The following is a 17,591-nucleotide window of genomic DNA, read 5'->3' on the forward strand; positions in this document are numbered from 1 at the left end:
GGGAACCTTTTTAAGTCTGAGGGCTGTATTTCCTTCTGTGCAACCTTTTCAGGGCCATGTGGCAGTGGTGGGTGGGGCCAGAGACAAAAGCAAGCAGAGCAATGAACGTTAATTTTATATTTGTGTCTACACACACCCCCAATTCTATCCTCCATGTGGGCAAGCAAGAGGCATTATCAGATTCCAAGGACACTTTCTAGACAGTCAAAATTTGGGGTGTGAAGCAGCGCCAGTGAGGGTTGTGGCTTGGGAAGAGTTCCAAGGGTCAAATGAAAAGGCTGGAGGGCTGCATCTGGCCCCCAGGCCTGAAGTTCCCCACTTCTGCTATGTAGTTAGCATTCCACAGCCACAGTAAGTGAGCGCTAGAAAGACAGGATTGGATATAAAAACTCTGTATTTTGTTGTCAACTAAAGAGCAGCAAATTGCATGACATCATTGGCTTGCATTCAATGCCTTCATAAAATGACACATTATGTGAAGCAGATTAATTCCTGTAATTTGTCTTCTAGGCAGCATCCACAGTTAGTATCTCCCAATCCTCTATCATCTCACAAAACATAAAGTATGGGAAACAGAACTTGTTGAGCAGATATGAGTGCTGTTTTGAACCCATTTCCACTGCAAGAAAATTCTCATGACTATCTAAAGGTGTTGAAGAGAAAAATGGGGAATATGTCTGAGAAAGGGTGTAGAACATAGCAAAGAATATGTTTATGAACTATTACAAACTTGAAAGACAGGAACTAAAATATTTTAAGATGAACATGCACTGTGATCTAACTTTGATCTTCACATGCAGCAAGATTTAAGTCACAATCTGCAAAATTCAACCTGAAAATGCCAGCATCAGGTGAGGGGGGAGAGCACAAAAATGTATGCTAGAGGAGAGACACAAATATTTCTTTTATAAAGTTATAATAAAATCTGTTGTCAAAACACCTGAAGGGATCAGGTATGCTGTGTAGAGTCGCAACACTGTTCTTTAGTTAGACCATAGCTGAAGAGAGAAATATTGCTGAAACAGCAGAGGCAAGTTGTGACGCGAGTTGCTGCTAGGAGACAAGTCCTTGAGAGTTATTTATCCACTGTGTTACAGCTGCTGCAGCCAGATCTCTCAGTATGAAAAACTCTACTGTATTTCAAGCACCATGTTTTTTGTTGTTTTTGATCCTACCACTTTTTGGAAGCAGATAAACAATTAGGAGAATCAACCATAAAATAGGCAACTTACTAAAATGCACCACACATAAAAGCCAAATCCTCTTGACCTTTGGTGCTGACCTTTAAAGCTGTAAACTGCCTCAGCCCAGTATGCCTGGAGGAGCGTCTCCACCCCCATTGTTCAGCTTGAACACTGAGGTCCTCCTCTGAGAGTCTTCTGCTGGTTCCCTCACTGCAAAAAGGAAGTTACAGGGAACCAGGCAGAGGGCCTTCTCCGTAGTGATGCCCTCCTTGTGGAACGTTCTCCAGATGTCAAGGAGATAAAGAACTATATAACCGAGGGCAGCCCTGTACCAGGAAGTTTTAAATGTTTGATTTTTTTATATATGATGTAAGCCACCTAGAGTGGCTGGGGAAACCAGCTAAATGGGCACGGTATAAATAATAAAATAATAACAATTATTATTATTATTATCATTCCCCATTTCCATTGGTAGAACTAATTTTCTCATAATATGAGGAGTGCAGGATCTGTAATATCCCTGGAGCTGCGTTTTGCAATGCGGAGATTAAACAGGTCTCTACTATTCAAGTAATTACATTAAAACCGCATTGAGCCATTGCTATCGTAGATCAGGATGTGGGCCTGCACATGGGATAAGATCATTCAATCCCATCCATTTCCTCTGCAGCACACGATTTCGGGGGTGGGTGGGGGTCTTAAACTCAAGGGTCTACACTTAAAGATATTCAGAAGCATAAGAACTATGTCCACCCACGCCTTTCCAACAAGCTGCAAATTTCATGACACCGTGTGGTTTCCACAGTGCACACTGACATGCATTAAAACAGAAACAATCTGCCTTCACTTGTCAGGTATTAAACGGCATGTTGCAGCACAGGCCCTCGGAGGTTTCTCCAAAACCAGAACCGGGTTCCGTGCAAGGGCGGCGGCAGAACCAAAGGCGTGAGACGGCAGGGCAGGCCGTAACCGCGGCCAACGGCCTTTCCCCTCGCCCAGGTCAGGGGCCCTGAGCCCACATTCAGAGCCCTCCGACCCTCTTGCGTATCCCGCCCCCCCTTGGCCCCCTTCCTCAAGGGCTCCGCCTGGGGCGGCAACCCAGAATGACACACGCGCTGCGATCCCCCGCAGGGGCGCGATCCTCCTCGGCGACCCAGCGGGATCCTGCCCGCCCGCAACCACAGCCCTGCTCGCTGGACGGAAGGACAACAGCAGCGCCTTGTATGGGGGGAACCCGAGCCCGCCGCCGCCGCCGCCCCCCCGAAACTTCATCGGTACCTGCAAATTGAAGACTTGGACGGGTAGCGGCATATTGACCCTCGCACCATGGACTTCCGGGTCGCGCCCCCTTCTTCTTCCACTTCCGGGTCGCGCTCCGCTTCCGGGTCGCGTCCGTTCCACAGGTGAAGCCCTTAAAGGGGCCGCGGAGCCTTCGCTGCCCGCTGCCAACGCGCAACCCCCCGCCCCCGCCGCGCCCCTCCCGATCTGCTCGGCGGATGGCGCCGGATCCTGAGCTGGGCGACAGGTGAGTTAAGACGGGCAGCGAGACGGCGCCCGCGTCCCTCCGCCTTGGAGACGCTGCGCGTAGGTAGGAGGCGAGAGGAGGAGAAGGGTCGGGATGGCCGCGGCGGCGGGAGAAGGGTGGGGGGGATGTCAAGGTGTGTGTGTCCTTGTTGCCATGGTGACCAACCGGGGTGCGGAAGAGCAGTTGTTTCTATGGCAACCGGCTTGAGAGGCCTAAAGTGCTGCGAAGGGCACTTATGGGGCCTCTGGGACATGATCCCTCTAAAAGTCCCGTCTTCCCCGGGCGCAGTCAGCTCTTTTTGCTGAAAAGCTATCCCAGTTAAAGAAGCGAGGCCTGTACTAATCCTTCGGGAATGGCTAGTTCATGCCTGTTTTAAGTGTGCCCGTCGCCAGGCAGAGCCTTTAAACCAGAGGCTTCAGCCCTAAAACTCAGTGGATCCCAAACTCTGTCCCACTTCAAAAACTGCTGATGTTCTTGGTTGGCCACTCAGTGATTCCCCCCCCCCCCGGCCCGTAGCAGAAATTATAATGCACGGTGGTCCATGGTGTATGATTTTTAATTGTATTTCATTTCTTCTTTTTATTTCTTACGTTGCATGCATTTTTTTTACCACTTGAATTCTAAACATTCTGCAAATCAATGTGAATATTTAATGCAGGCATGCTGTGGGCCAAGTGAATGAAGCTCATGGAGCACTAGTCCCTTGTTTGGGAACCCCTGCTATAGATGCTTACTTGGGAGAAAATATTGTAAGATCCCAGTGAGGAGAACCTCCTGAGGAAACATGCATAGGGTTGTACTGTGAACCAGCCTAAGATGTTTTTCTGTTTTCAGGAGCACTTTGTCAGGCTTAGCATTTCATTCTTTGGAACTGCAATATATTAACTGACTACACATACGCCCCTCTTTGTGGAAGCTCAGAACAACTTATTTCAGGCAGGTTTCCACCAGGCATCCACACAGGACTGGTCTTTGAAACAGATATGTCTGATTCTTTTCAATGTTAGGTTTGTTCAAGCTCACAGAAATCAATGAGTTTAGGATGGTGCACCTAATAGGTTTGGGCTATAACCTTGTTTCAAAGACATGTGATGTTTGGGAATGAGACCGTTTGTGTGTGTGTTTCCTTCCAAATCTTTTCCTGAAAGAATACCATCTGACTCAGTTTGAGTCATACTTACAGTGCAATATGAACCCATGTCTGCTCAGAAGTAAATGGGGCTTACTCCCAGGTAAATGGGATTAGGATTGTAGCTTTAGGCATATTTAGAGCTGTACCACTGAAATCAAGTCCTATTGATTTCAGTGCATCTATTCCAAAAGTACTAAATCTGTATCCAACCCTATGTTTTTTCATCTCATTTCCCAGCAAGGGAGGTGATAATTATATGAAAGAATAAATTAAGAAGCTTTTATTCACGACCATTTCCCTTCTGTCAGTGTATTAAATACACTACAGATTATACTGAATAATTGGTTTCTGGAACATGCACAGCTGCAATATTTAAATAGATTTAAATTGGCAGGCCATGTGACAGATACTTGCAGTGCAATAGCAAGTTTAAATAACTGTGCTTTAGTTGCACTTCTGTCTCTTGCAACTTGGTTCACAGAGGTTGTTAAGAATGTATGTGTAGTTTTTTAAAGAATTCCTGGTTCTCATGTTCACGTACAGAAAACTCTAAAATGTGTTTGTTTTTATGATATTATAACAATGTCCTTTTTTTAACAGAAAAACTTCATCTTATTGAAAGTGTGCCTATCACCTGAAGAAAGGTGCAGATGGGACACTGATAATGCACGTTAATAAGAAGTGGCTGTACCTTAGTGATAGAGCACAGGCCTGGCATGAAGAAACTCTGAGATTCCGTCTCCAACCAAAGGACCCAAAGGACCAGATAGCAAGTGACAGGAAAGACCCCTACCTAAGACTCTGGAGAGCTGCTGCCATTAAAAATAATACTGTATCAGATAGGCCATCTGACTTTAAAGCAACTCCATGTGTTCATAAAGAGTAAAGCTTTGTGTGCACAGACCTGTCTTGATTTTTGCTTCATGGTGTCTTTAAACATTCAGCCTCAATACTTGTCAATATACAATTTTAAAGTTGATTAAATGAACTTACATATACAAATAATACAGTGGCTTAGAGGCTTCCCTCTCCCTGTGGAACAGGTGCCAACTCTGTGTTTTACTGTTAGGATGACAAGTCCAGAGGTTAGAAACTGAAATATAAGTAGGTGTCTATGGTATTTGAGTGCCATAAAAATTATACTCTGTTGCTGGGAAATTCCTAGGCCTTGACAAATGTATCAGTTTCTGTTTTTCTCACCTTAAAATAATGTCACAAGTTTACAATATGACAAAGGCCCTTGGGGCTGAAGAATGAGCTTTTCCTGCATTAAGCTCAGTAAGATCTGCTTCCTGCTCTCAGTTATCTTTTGTGCAGTTCTCCTCTTGCTAATCCCCAAATTCCAGGCCATTTGGAAACCTAGAAGTTATCCACAGCCACCACTTCCTTTTAATGGTTCCAGCAACAGTGACATCACTTTGCAGCTGGTGGAGTCCAGTTCAATTGATCATTTGGATGATGAGGCGAACAATATAGTGTCCTTGGTGAAAGAAGAACTGTTAGAAGAATGGAGTCACTATATCATAACCACTGGGAGATCTGGTCTGAAGGCTAACAGAAAGATGAATGAGAGCCCAATTAATCGATTGGACAATTTGATGAAAGACCATGAGGAACCTGCTTTAGCCTCTGCTAAGGAAAAGCTGGAGTTGAAGGATATCTTTATTGCTGTGAAAACAACAAGGAAGTACCATAGAACAAGGCTGAACTTGCTGTTCCAAACATGGATTTCTCAGGCTAAGGGGCAGGTAAGAACACTTTCCTCACCAAGCTAAAATACTAACTTGATTAACACTGAAATCTCATACTCTCTCATCAGGTATAATTCATAGAACTTATTCAGAGACAGCATGAGGAGGGCCATGGGGCCATGCAACCTAATCTTACCAACATCAGTAACATATCAGGCTACCATGCCAACTGGATATTCAGCATGCATGAGAAGGGACTGTGTGGGTAAACTGACATAAATGTGTGTAGAGATCTTCTATGTGAGGTGGGTGATCTGAATGGAACAGAGCCTTCCTTGCATGGAGGATCTCTTATGTTCACATATAGGTTAAAGGTAAAGGGACCCCTGACCATTAGGTCCAGTCGTGGCCGACTCTGGGGTTGCGGTGCTCATCTCGCTTTATTGGCCGAGGGAGCCGGCGTACAGCTTCCGGGTCATGTGGTCAGCATGACTAAGCCGCTTCTGGCGAACCAGAGCAGCGCACGGAAACGCCGTTTACCTTCCCACCAGAGCGATACCTATTTATCTACTTGCACTTTGACGTGCTTTCGAACTGCTAGGTGGGCAGGAGCAGGGACCGAGCAACGGCAGCTCACCCCGTCGCGGGGATTCAAACTGCTGACCTTCTGATTGGCAAGTCCTAAGCTCTGTGGTTTAACCCACAGCGCCACCCGCGTCCCACCCTCACATATAGGTTATATGCAAGATATTCATGGGGAATGTGAAATCCTTGGTCCTTGTTTTGGTGGAATTTTTCCTGGGTTGAGCAAAAACCTGCTTGTGCAATGTTAGATGACATATTTGGTTCTCTCTCCACCAAATTAGGTAGCCAAATGCTGATTAAATTTCCACATAGGAAAGAGACACTGATCCTTTCCTGATTTTTAGCTTGCTGGAAACCAGTAGAATGTCTTTTTGCTCAATGTTCAGACTAAAACTTAACATTAGTGTTACTTCAAAATCTTCAGGATATAAAGTCTTTCTTTGTTGTTTTCCATGTTTCCCACAGACATTTATATTCACAGACTGGGATGATCAGGAGCTGCGTCTCAGGGCAGGTAAGCTGCTTCCCAAATTTCTGAAAGTTGTAACAGGTTTATATTTATAGGTGACACATGTTAAATAAATTTGCTATCTTCCTAGGAGAGGGACAGTAGCTCAGTGATAGAGCATGTTTTGTGTGCAGTACACCCCAGGTTCCATCCTTTGCATCTCCAGTTTTAAAAAAGGGGATATAAAGTAGCAGGAAATATAAAAGACCCCTAGCTGAGTAAACAATATTTGCTTCCACACTGCTGCAAGGTCTGAATTCTGCTTTGCTTGTATCAGATGTCTATGTAATCCACACTGAATATTACCCAGAGCATTTCTTCATATGCAAGCCCTACTGTATTTGTTATCTCTCTTACAAATCATGCATCTTCCCCTGTTTTAATCATTTTTCTTTTATAGGGGACCATGTAATCAATACCAACTGCTCAGCTGTTCACACTCGCCAAGCTCTCTGCTGCAAGATGTCCGTGGAATATGATAAATTCCTAGAGTCTGGGCGAAAGTAAGTGAGAGTCACTATTTCCATTAGTGCCTATTTTTTAATTCTCCTTTCTGGCATCAGTGAGTTAGCATGAGCTACCTCCAGCACAACTGATGAGCATAAAAGAAACCAAATTTGTCTGAAAGGATGAGTAGCAAATCAAGATACAGTGGTACCTCGGGTTAAGAACTTAATTCGTTCTGGTGGTCCGTTCTTAACCTGAAACTGTTCTTAACCTGAAGCACCACTTTAGCTAATGGGGCCTCCCAGTGCCGCCGCGCCGCTGCTGCGTGATTTCTGTTCTCATCCTGAAGCAAAGTTCTTAATCTGAGGTACTATTTCTGGGTTAGCGGAGTCTGTAACCTGAAGTGTCTGTAACCCGAGGTACCACTGTACTGACTTCTGATCTAACTTTCTTCAGTTGAGAAGAGCTTCTCTACTTTTGCCTTCTCAGATTGTGGCCTCATTTGCCTTTTCATGGTTGTGATTCTGTGAGGTAGACACTTTCACCAAAGAAACCCTGGTAGAAAGAGCCATCTTGTAATGCCTTGTGACCTCCTCTGTGTCTCTCCATGTCTTGTTTTTTCCCTGCAGGTGGTTTTGTCATGTGGATGATGATAACTATGTGAACCTGCACAATCTCCTGCATCTCCTGTCTGCTTTTTCACACAGCCAAGATATATATGTGGGGAGACCAAGTCTAGACCATCCAATTGAAGCAGCAGACCATGTTCGGAATGACGGATCAGTGAGCATGTTCTATAATTGAGTCTCTGTTATCTCAAACTGAACAAATCAGATTCTTGCACTCGCTATGTATTCCTCACTTAAATATCCTGGAAGCTCTCCCCCTTCTTTGCTATTTACAGCCAGGTTTCCCCATCCCATTGCAGAATGCAACTTGGGAACACTTTCCCAACACATACGGTGCTCAGGAGGTTTTCTGCAGCTGCTTGCACTCAGAGTTCAACCCTTTCTTAGGTCTCATTATCTTATCCTATACTAAACTGAGATGGCAGTAGAGGGACGTGGTGTGTCATCTGTAATTCAGCTGATACTCTCTCGATTTGCTCACATCCCCCTGTAGTCTAAATATGATATCTTTATAAATTACACTCGGAGGGTTGCCAGCTTCCGATGCAAGCGAAATAATTTCCACCCCTCTCTTCATATGCTTCTCGGTGGTCGCACAGCTACCTAAGGAAGTATTTGTGAAGTAATAATTATATGGCTTCTGCTGTTTCCTAAGTCATCGCTACTCTGGGATGGAAAATCATCTTACAGAGGTGCCTTAGGAAGGTAGGCACCTTCCTCTGCTTGCAGATTCTGTCCTTCAGATCCATGCTTCATCCTTGTTGTGCTGTCGCATTGTGCTGCTCTTCAGGATAGCTCAGTTGGTAAAGCAAGAGACCTTTAATCTCAGAGTTGTGGGTTCGAGCGCCAAACTGGGTAAAATATTCCTGCCTTGCAGCTGGTTGGACTAGATGACCCTTGTGATCCCTTCCAGCTGTACGATTCTATGATCTGTTGAGAGTCTTTGGATATGGAGATCAAACAACGTAAACATTCCTGATGCATGGATAGGATCTGACTTACCCAGGTGACCATAAAGCTGACAGAAATATTATTTGTTTATCTTGGTAGACCACTGCAAAGTTCTGGTTTGCCACAGGTGGTGCAGGGTTCTGCATCAGCAGAGGTCTTGCCCTCAAGATGAGCCCCTGGGCTAGGTATGTGCTACTTGGACAATTCTCTCTTTTTTTTCTGCTGCCGTACTAGAATCTAGAAGATTTCATTCTCTGATTTATTGTCTTTTGACAGCCTAGGAAGCTTCATCAGCACTGCAGAGAGAATTCGACTCCCCGATGACTGCACCATTGGTTACATTATTGAGGGGCTGTTGGAGGTGAAACTCTTGCGCAGCCCCTTGTTCCACTCTCATCTGGAAAACTTGCAGCAGCTGCGTGGCGAAGCTGTGCTGAAACAGGTATGGACAAATCTTCCTTAATGCATGCAGATATCTCTTCCGCTTGCCTGTCCATCAAAATAGATACATGTATGTGGATTTGTGGCTGAAGCTATTCTAAGAGTTTGGTGTGTGTAACAATTTATAAAAGTACTGTAATACATATGCCTTTTCCAAAGGCTTGCCACAACCATGGAAAAACCAAGAAGGGGGAAATTATGGAAAACAAATATATCTCTACACATATTTAAACAGCATACACTAATATGGCTATTATTATTATTGTTGGTGGTGGTGGTGGTGAGGAAAGCCTTGAGGGCCTGAAAGTGGTGCAATGAATAAAAGCAGGGAACGCCACTGAACTTCAGAGCAGGCTTTGAAGAGGCATTTAAAAGTGGTAGCTACACCGCTGCTAACAGAATGGAGAAATGGAATGAATGAACAAGCAGGATGTAAAGATATCTAGTGCCAGGAGAGGGGTTGTGAAAGTATAATAGAATTGGTGGCTTGAGAAGCCCTAAATTCAGGTCTTGGGTGGTTTGATGGTTTTGCTACATAATCTTTCTGAACTGTGACAAGTCCTAGCAGGTGAAAGTAAGAGGCAGAAACACTAATGACCTGCTTCATCCTGGTCTTCTTCATTCTGGGGGAATGTCCTTTTGACACATCTAGTCTGGGCCTAAGCTATGTTTGCATTATCCTGAGTGGCAGATAGGGATCACTCACCAGCAACTTATTTGTTCACCATTTATTTTTACATGATTTCTGCTATTTGTCTTGGAAATATCACAAGGCTACTATCCCTCCCTTGCCACTTCTGCATTTGCCACCTCCTTATTCTTGTATTGTTTGCCATGCTCTGGCAAGTGCTGTTTCTAAGCACGTGTTTTCCCCCCACTGTCAGGTTACCTTGAGTTATGGTGGTCCTGAGAACAGGCGCAATGTTGTAAGCGTGGGTGAAGTGTTCAACATACAGCAAGATCCAACTCGGTGCGTATGTAACCATTTTTCAAATGAAATCAATTTGACTAACAAATCCAAGCACAAGAATAAGAAATGGCATTTCTTTGCCAGCAAAATATACTGACAAGTTATGGCCAATGTCCCTGCACTGGTGGCTTTGTATATTTAAGGCCAGATTGTGTTAACCCCTCTGACAGTTTTTAATTTTCTTTCTATTTGCAGATTCAAATCTGTCCACTGTCTCCTCTACCCTGACACTGGATGGTGCCCCAGTCTAACAGTGAACTGATATCTGTCCTAACATTCATCAAGGACTCTTGCTGGTCCTTTTTTTTTAATGTGCAGCCAAAGCTGTCTTTGGGGAGAAAACGGAAGACAAGGTCAAAGCAAGTGTCGAGATGCCCTGACCACTATTGTAAATGGTCTTTGGACATATCTTTAGTCTTGAAGCACATCATAAGCTATATCTGCAATGCTCTTCTCACTCCTTTTCCGATCACATATATGTCATGTTAGCCAAACCTGTTTCCTATTGCATTGCATTTGTACAAACTCAGGAATGTTACAGTCTGGCACTGTAGCAATATAGTTGAGGGCTAATCTTCTTTCTACTAGAATGCTTGGAGTAAAGCACAAAGCTTTGTTTTAAGACTTCACATAGGAAAACAAGAGGGTTTTTTAAATGGAAAAATAGTGTAATCAAGAAGTTGTAGCCTGTTGTTTATTCTGCCTCAGCATCTGTATCCTTGTGGAACCACACTAGAAATGCTAGTGACTGCTTGCCTACTAATGATTATAAAGTAGACCAGTATTTACAGAGTGCGTATTCTCAGAAATACCCTGAGAGGTGATACGATAGCCATTTTCAAATATCTGAAGGGCTGTCACATGGAATAAGCTTTCCCCCCCCCTTTTTTTTTCTACTCCAGAGTGTAGTACCTGAACCAATGGATTCAAATTCCAGAAAGGAGATTCCAGTTAAACATTGGGAAGAACTTTTCTGATAGGGAGAACTGTTATGACAGTGCAACAGACAACCTCAGAAAGTGGTGGACTATCCTTAATTGGAGGTTTTAAAGAGGTTGGGTGGCCTTTGTCAGGGATTTTTTTAGCTGTGATTCCTGCATTGTAGGGGGTTGAATTAGATGCCCATCAGGTCCCCTCCAACACTATAATTCTTTGATTCTATACTGCTCCTGTGTTCCATGCTATAGCAGAGCCACTTGCCTTTATGGCCATTTGAAAGCTATCTTATACATGTACTGTATTTCACGTTTGCCTGGCTGAAAAACATATACATACACAAGTCCCCCACTGTTACCTCCAAGTCCCACACCTATTTGTCTTGAGCATTCTGTGCCCTCACCACTAACTAATATAATTGAAACCCCCATTTATCTTGGCTGGACCACTATACGTTTATTGCTTTTTGTATTGTAGCTTGTCTCCTCTTCTTGATGCATTCCACAATCAATATGCTGGATATATGAGGAAAGAACATTTGTTAACTCATGATGTATGTCATACTATTTAAGGACTTTTTCGATGATGGACTGGATTAGCTCTATAAAGGACGTTTTATAATCCTGGAACTGTGAATGTTTAATATTCTCTGCAATCAGTCTTCAGCTAGCATAGAATAAACTACAAACTTATACAGCGGTACCTCAGGTTACATATGCTTCAGGTTACATACGCTTCAGGTTACAGACTCCGCTAACCCAGAAATAATGCTTCAGGTTAAGAACTTTGCTTCAGGATGAGAACAGAAATCGTGCTCCGGCGGCACAGCGGCAGCCGGAGGCCCCATTAGCTAAAGTGGTGCTTCAGGTTAAGAACAGTTTCAGGTTAAGTACGGACCTCCTGAATGAATTAAGTACTTAACCTGAGGTACCACTGTACCATACTGGCATGGTATAACCCTGCTTGTAAATACTGTCGCAGCATTCGCCAAAAAGTTAAAAGGGGGTTGCATTTTGGGAAAAGGTGAAGGAACTCTGTGTGTGCAGCCCTGACCTGAGATGAAATAAGTAATAACTGAAATGTTGACAAACTATCAGTTTATCAGGCCTCTCAAAGAATCTATCCCACCTTTGCAACCATAAGAAAATGAAGGTACCACACATCCATTTAAGGAACTCATACTACTTTAATAGTCATGAAGACAGTTTGTCAAGGGCCTCTTAACAACTCTCAGCATCCTTAACAAACAACAGCAACAATTTATTTCTTACACCCTGCCCATCTGACTGGGTTGACTCTGCCATTCTGGAATGGGCTTATAATTGCCTCAGATCTGCCTTTCCTCATTGTTCATACTGCTTGTATCACAATAGAAATAAATATGCAACTCTCTCAAAAAAAATGGCAATCGGGCGATACTCAACTAAATTGTGTTTGGCATGGACCACCCACAGTACGATTAATAGGACTGTGCACTGGATTTGTCCTGAGACCTGAATCTCTAGCGCAAACTGAACTATTCAAAGGAATCTGGGCCTCATTTGAGTTCGATTGAGACAGCCCCAGATCTCTGTAGGTTGGATTAAGTGGCCCAGTGTCATCCAGGACTGTTGGGATGGGGGTGGGGCATCAGGCAGGAAGGAGAGGCAGTCTTGAGGAAGAAGGAGAAACCGCAAAAAGGAGGAACCTACTGGGTGGCTCCATCTTCATGGTGGAACAAGGTGCTCTCCTGCCAGGCCTGTCCTCCTTCCTGCTTCCTGAAGCAGATCCTGTGTGGAGCTGGTCACTGCTCTTTTGCAAACAGCTTCCCTGCAAACAAGCTTCCTTTGTGTGCAGGGAAGCTGCTTAAGCAGCACCGCCAACTTCAAAGCCGCCTGCTCAGGGTTTTTTTTTTTTAAAAAAACCTTACTAACCCAATCCTACCTCCTGAATTGCTTTGGGGGTGGAACTAGGGCAAGGTGAGTGGCCCCTGAGGTTCCACAGAGACAGTCAATTCAATCCAGGGGCCACAGGGTTGATTATTCAGAGACCTAATTATTAACATTGGATCTCACCCTATAGAAATAATGCAAATTATTTTTATGCACATTTGCATACTTATTTCTGAATTTGGTTTCCTTGACACCTAATTTCCCATAGAGCAGGTGTTCTGTGGTGCTCTATGGATGCTGGACTCCAGCTCCCATCATCCTCAGCTAGTATGGCTAATGGGCAGGGATAGTGGAAGTTGTAGTCCAACCTCATCTAGAGGACACCATGGTGGCTATCCCTGCTATAGAGTATACCTGCTTATTGTCTGTGCAGAGCACTGGCGAGAAGTGAAGTGTTTGGAGTGTTGAATTGTTTGTGCATGATTAGACTGCTGCAGCCTCTGCTGCTATTTCTGAATGCAGGAGCATTCCCAGTGAAATCTCCCCCCCCCAACCCACCCAGAAATAAATATTTTATTGTAAACCACCCTGTGATCCTGTAAAGAAGGGTGGTATAGAAATTTAATAAATGATAATGAGAAATAGCAATTTTTAGAAGTGTGTTATTTTTTTATTCTCAATCGTGAAAAACCTTGGAACACCCAACTGCCTCTCTACACAGCACTGAAGGAGCACTGAACCCAGTATAGCTCAGTTGTTGGAGCACGAGACTCTTAATTTCAGGGTTATGGGATTTGAGACCCACGCTGGGCAAAAGATTCCTTCATTGCAAGGGGTTGGGTTAGGTGACCCTTGTGGTCCTTTCCAACTCTAGGATTCTAATAGCTTTTTATAAACACCACAGCTCTTAAAGTTTTAGTAGAGTAAAATGAGGAGTCGAGTCTGCAACTAGCTGTGATGTCTGATTGAGCGTCAGCAAAGGCTTAAAGATGGTTTTGAGGCACAGGAGAATAAACTCAAGCCTTGCAGTGCATAAGGTGGTGGTGTCAGTTTTCCAGACTTAATTGGGGCCTTAAGATCTTCTGCTTTGTTCACCTGTACTTCTTTTTGTACAAGTGTCAATTTGTCAATTTAGCCATGCTCAATTTGCTTATGTGCGAGTTTTTGCTTTGAGCAAATGATGTTGGCACTTACTGGTTTAGCAACTACCACATTTCTTTTCTAGAAAATGAATCTAAAAAATAAAGTCTTTCACTGACTCTCCTTTCCTTCTGAGTTGCTGTACCATGTTTTTGAATGGTATTCAGGACTTAGTTAATATACCGGTACATGCATCCTCATAATGGGTCCCTGCTGAAAACATGCATTTAATACATTTTCCCTATCTAAAATGCAATATTAGAATAAACCTACATGCTGATTATCTAAGAGATTGTAAGCATTTTGAAACCTTTTTAATGTACGTCTAAGAACTTAGAATGGTTCACATTCCAGTGCTTAATTTTAATGGGGGAAATGTATGTTTAGAAACAACCAATGCCTCTTGCTGTGACTCAGTCATCCTGACCATGTGATAACAGTATTAATCTAATGTCACAGGAATGGTTTTTTCAAACAGTTTGACAAAGGTGATTCAACTCTTAAGCTGTGCAAAAGTATTTTGCACAAAGTACAAAGTTACCATGGTTCCTTCCAGCATTAACTAAAGCCATAACACAGTGTTTACCCATCTCTCTCTGTGTGTGTTTGTTTACCCATCTCTGAACATTCTCGACAGTAGATGTCTTAACACACTGAAAGATACCAGTCTGTTCTGCCAATTTCTTCTAGTTGTTGACAGGAGTTTATCTGAAGCATGTATTTCATCTACTCTCAAGCGTGGAGTAGTAAATGGCACAGAGAAGAGAATCAGGGTGCGATGGCAAGATTTAATTTTTTTGTTAGTCCCTAGCATTACATAATATCCTGTAAGATTTAAACCTTTACAGCAGTACAGCCAAAGTGCATTAGGAATGGGCTATTATTGCTAGCAGGGACATCTGCATTTACATGAGTCATCTATGGAATGGGTCTGGTACCTGGCAAATGTAATACTGTACAAAGGCTAAGGGAGTCTGTATTGTTGCTGCTCCTCAATGGATTCTATGGTTCATTTCACTGTGGTTAAAATGCCAGTTTCAGGACTCCAGTTATTAGCCTTCAAGCTCTCCCCCGTTGCTCTCCTCCTGCTGTGGTTGGGTACCAGTCCACTGCACAATGTTGTCCCTCAGGTGCTGCATGATGACTGTGGATTCCTTGTAATACTCTAGGCTGAGAGTCTCCAGTCCAGCGATTGCCTTATCGAACGCAGCCTTGGCCAGTTTGGTTGCCTGCTGAGGGTTGTTGAGAACCTCATAATAAAGGATGGAGTAATTCAGAGCCACAGCCAAAGCCAACGGATGAGTAGGTTCCAAATGCCACTGACTGATTTCCTGAGCCTCCCCATAAACTTTCTGCGCAGATTTCACAAGCGTCTCCTTGACATCGGGCAGGGCCACCTCAGCTAAGAAGCGGTAGTTGTCCCCTTTCATCTTCAGGTAAAACGCCCGGCTTTCATAATCTGTGTCACTGCAGTGCTTCAGCAGTACGTGGTCTAAGAGGCTGAGGATCTCCCAACACTCTGCTTCCAGCTCCTTCTTTATGGTCTCGCGGTAAGCTTGTGCTTGTTCCTTCTGCTTTCCCACCCCTTGCTCCACGGAGTGCTTTAGCCGTCGCCAAGAAGAGCACCGCTCCTGTGTTAGGAGCTTGTAGGCCTCAGAAAGCAGGGTCTTCTCCTCGTGGGTTAGTGGGTCTTTCCCTTCCATCACAAGCTGCCTCATGGCAGTGGCCATGTCCTTGTACCTGCCACATTGTTCTGCTAGCTGTGCTGCCTGCACCAGCTGCTTGCGGCTCAACATTGACAGGGAGAGGCCAGCAGTCGCAGACTGGCCTGAATGGGCCAGGGGGAGATTCTAGCTGTGTGGCAGGCAGCAAGTGATGTCACAGGGACAGGAATGTTCTGGAATGTTCCGAAGCAACCAATTTTATTTCCACAAAAAGCTGGGTGGTAGGGAGCAGGAATCCTGCCGCCTTTCGAGTAGGAAATTATGTCAAGTGGCAGGCCTCAAGTAGCCCGTCATCTGTTGTGTTTGGAAATGTGGTGTGGTGTTACAACGCAAGTGTTACAGAATCAAAACACAGACGATCAAAATCAAAAAGTGTCATGGCGCAATTGCACGAAATGTGGGTTAGTAAAGATAATGCCAGCCTTGTTACTAAGGCCTCGAAAGTTACTGGGGCCCTTTTTACAAATAAGAATTAGGCTGGTGAAGAATAGCAGGCTAGAAGCACAGCTGGCAGGCAAAGGAGAAACATTGTCACCAGTCTGCTGTGTTTGTGGAGGCTGCAGAGGCGGCTTCACTTCCTCCCCATCCAAGCTAATTTCCACACTGACAATGGAGCCCATTATTCCCCGTCCTCCAAGTATGGAAGCTGAGTCACTTGACAAAGGTGAAACAACGCTCTGTCCCTCCTCGCCTATGTGGAATTCCTGGTCACCAGTGGTGACCAAGGAGGGCTTTATCAGTTGCACCCACCCTGCTTACAGAATTTGTTCCTTATGGAGGCTCACCTGGGCCCTACATTGATGCATGTGTTTACTAATGTTGTGAACCCCCTCTAAGATCCATGGGTGCTGGGCTGTATAGATATTTAATGAAGGTAATACTTCTTTATTATTAAGTTTAAATTAAACGATATTGTGTTATAGTGTGCACCCCCCTGATATGTTTTATGATATGGTGCTGCAGAATACTTGCTTCATATAATTAAATAAAAATATTCCCCTAGGCTTTTTAACCTGATATTTAACTGCTGTTTGTTTATTTTACTGTTTTATTTATTTATTTGTATGAACTACCTTGGACATGCATAAAGATAAATACTGACTGCACACTGATTCAGAATCCAGCAAATACGATATCCAGTAGCTTGTTTTCAGTCCTGTGATGATGATCTGGGTTCACGGAGCAGGTCAGAGCTGAGAACTGTCTTTTTTATTTTTATTTTTAAGAGGGGGTGTCCAGTAACAATGGGATTATGGAAGTGTAAGAATGGACCATTAAATTACTGGAGACCAGAGACGTTTACCTGAATGTTGCCAGTAAGAATCACCCATGATCGGTGTCCCTCAAGGCCAGTTTATTTTATTTGAGATCATTTATGAGGATGGGTAAAAGCGCAAAGGGGCCAGCGTGCAAATGAATGGAATATACCACACTCAGTTAAACTTGGGTTTTTCTTTCTTTCTTTCTTCTAGGCACTTGCTTGAGGCGAGGCAATTTAGCAATTTGAGGATTAACAACACCCAGTGGGCAACACTAAAGGGCTGCCATAAACCGCTTTCCTTCTCAGCCCTCCCGACCTGCAATATGAGGTTGATAGTAATAATATTAAAAAATGAATTACATTGACAGGCACGTGTGACATCCTCTCCGGTCCCGCCTCACCCCGCCTGCAAAATGGGGTAAAAATGAAAACAAAACACCGTGGACAATATCTGTGCAGGGCAATTTTTAAGATGTTGCCAGAAAACGTTGCAAATTGAAAGAAAAAGAATGACCGGGACTGGGGAGAAGGTCCCCATCCCCAGGGGAGAGGGAAGTCTTCGCATTCGCCATTGCCTCTTAGGGAACAGCAGCTAC

General features: G+C 44.0%; 3 protein-coding genes across 10 annotated transcripts in view; 1 reads left to right on the forward strand and 2 right to left on the reverse strand.

Moving 5' to 3' along the window:
• GPS1 (G protein pathway suppressor 1) overlaps window positions 1–2,590 on the reverse strand; it is an 18,565-nt gene extending 15,975 nt beyond the window's left edge. Inside the window, exon 1 of one of the 7 annotated variants that reach the window (XM_083598199.1) lies at window positions 2,463–2,590. In XM_083598199.1, coding sequence (XP_083454325.1) covers window positions 2,463–2,495 — 33 coding nt within the window. In that variant the 5' untranslated portion in view covers window positions 2,496–2,590. The other 6 variants (XM_083598204.1, XM_083598200.1, XM_083598205.1 and 3 more) reach the window with 6 other exon arrangements.
• Window positions 2,563–13,518, forward strand: RFNG (RFNG O-fucosylpeptide 3-beta-N-acetylglucosaminyltransferase). 2 transcript variants are annotated; one of them, XM_083598278.1, is made up of 9 exons: window positions 2,563–2,709; window positions 4,442–5,589; window positions 6,583–6,631; window positions 7,026–7,128; window positions 7,702–7,855; window positions 8,752–8,837; window positions 8,929–9,094; window positions 9,978–10,063; window positions 10,259–13,518. In XM_083598278.1, the coding sequence occupies exons 2-9, from the start codon at window positions 5,095–5,097 to the stop codon at window positions 10,323–10,325; spliced, it is 1,206 nt and encodes a 401-aa protein (XP_083454404.1). In that variant the 5' UTR covers window positions 2,563–2,709; window positions 4,442–5,094; the 3' UTR covers window positions 10,326–13,518. The 2 variants fall into 2 exon arrangements, with proteins under 2 accessions (XP_083454404.1, XP_083454405.1); XM_083598279.1 differs by having other exon boundaries at window positions 2,636–2,772.
• Window positions 13,519–14,778: 1,260 nt separating this feature from the next.
• LOC310755436 (14-3-3 protein gamma-like) lies at window positions 14,779–17,495 on the reverse strand. Its single transcript, XM_083598310.1, has one exon. The coding sequence runs from the start codon at window positions 15,804–15,806 to the stop codon at window positions 15,063–15,065; it is 744 nt and encodes a 247-aa protein (XP_083454436.1). The 5' UTR covers window positions 15,807–17,495; the 3' UTR covers window positions 14,779–15,062.
• Between the last annotated feature and the right edge of the window lie 96 nt (window positions 17,496–17,591).

The sequence above is a fragment of the Podarcis filfolensis genome, assembly GCF_964270895.1.
Source record: "Podarcis filfolensis genome assembly, chromosome: 2".
Classification (NCBI taxonomy): domain Eukaryota; kingdom Metazoa; phylum Chordata; class Lepidosauria; order Squamata; family Lacertidae; genus Podarcis; species Podarcis filfolensis.

Coding starts and splice junctions, on each gene's coding strand:
- LOC310755436 (XM_083598310.1), bottom strand. CDS start 15,806: ATGTTGAGCCGCAAGCAGCTGGTGCAGGCAGCACAGCTAGCAGAACAA.
- RFNG (XM_083598278.1), top strand. CDS start 5,095: ATGAGCTTTTCCTGCATTAAGCTCAGTAAGATCTGCTTCCTGCTCTCA. Junction 5,590..6,582: donor TTTCTCAGGCTAAGGGGCAG/GTAAGAACACTT, acceptor TGTTTCCCACAG/ACATTTATATTCACAGACTG. Junction 6,632..7,025: donor GGAGCTGCGTCTCAGGGCAG/GTAAGCTGCTTC, acceptor TTTCTTTTATAG/GGGACCATGTAATCAATACC.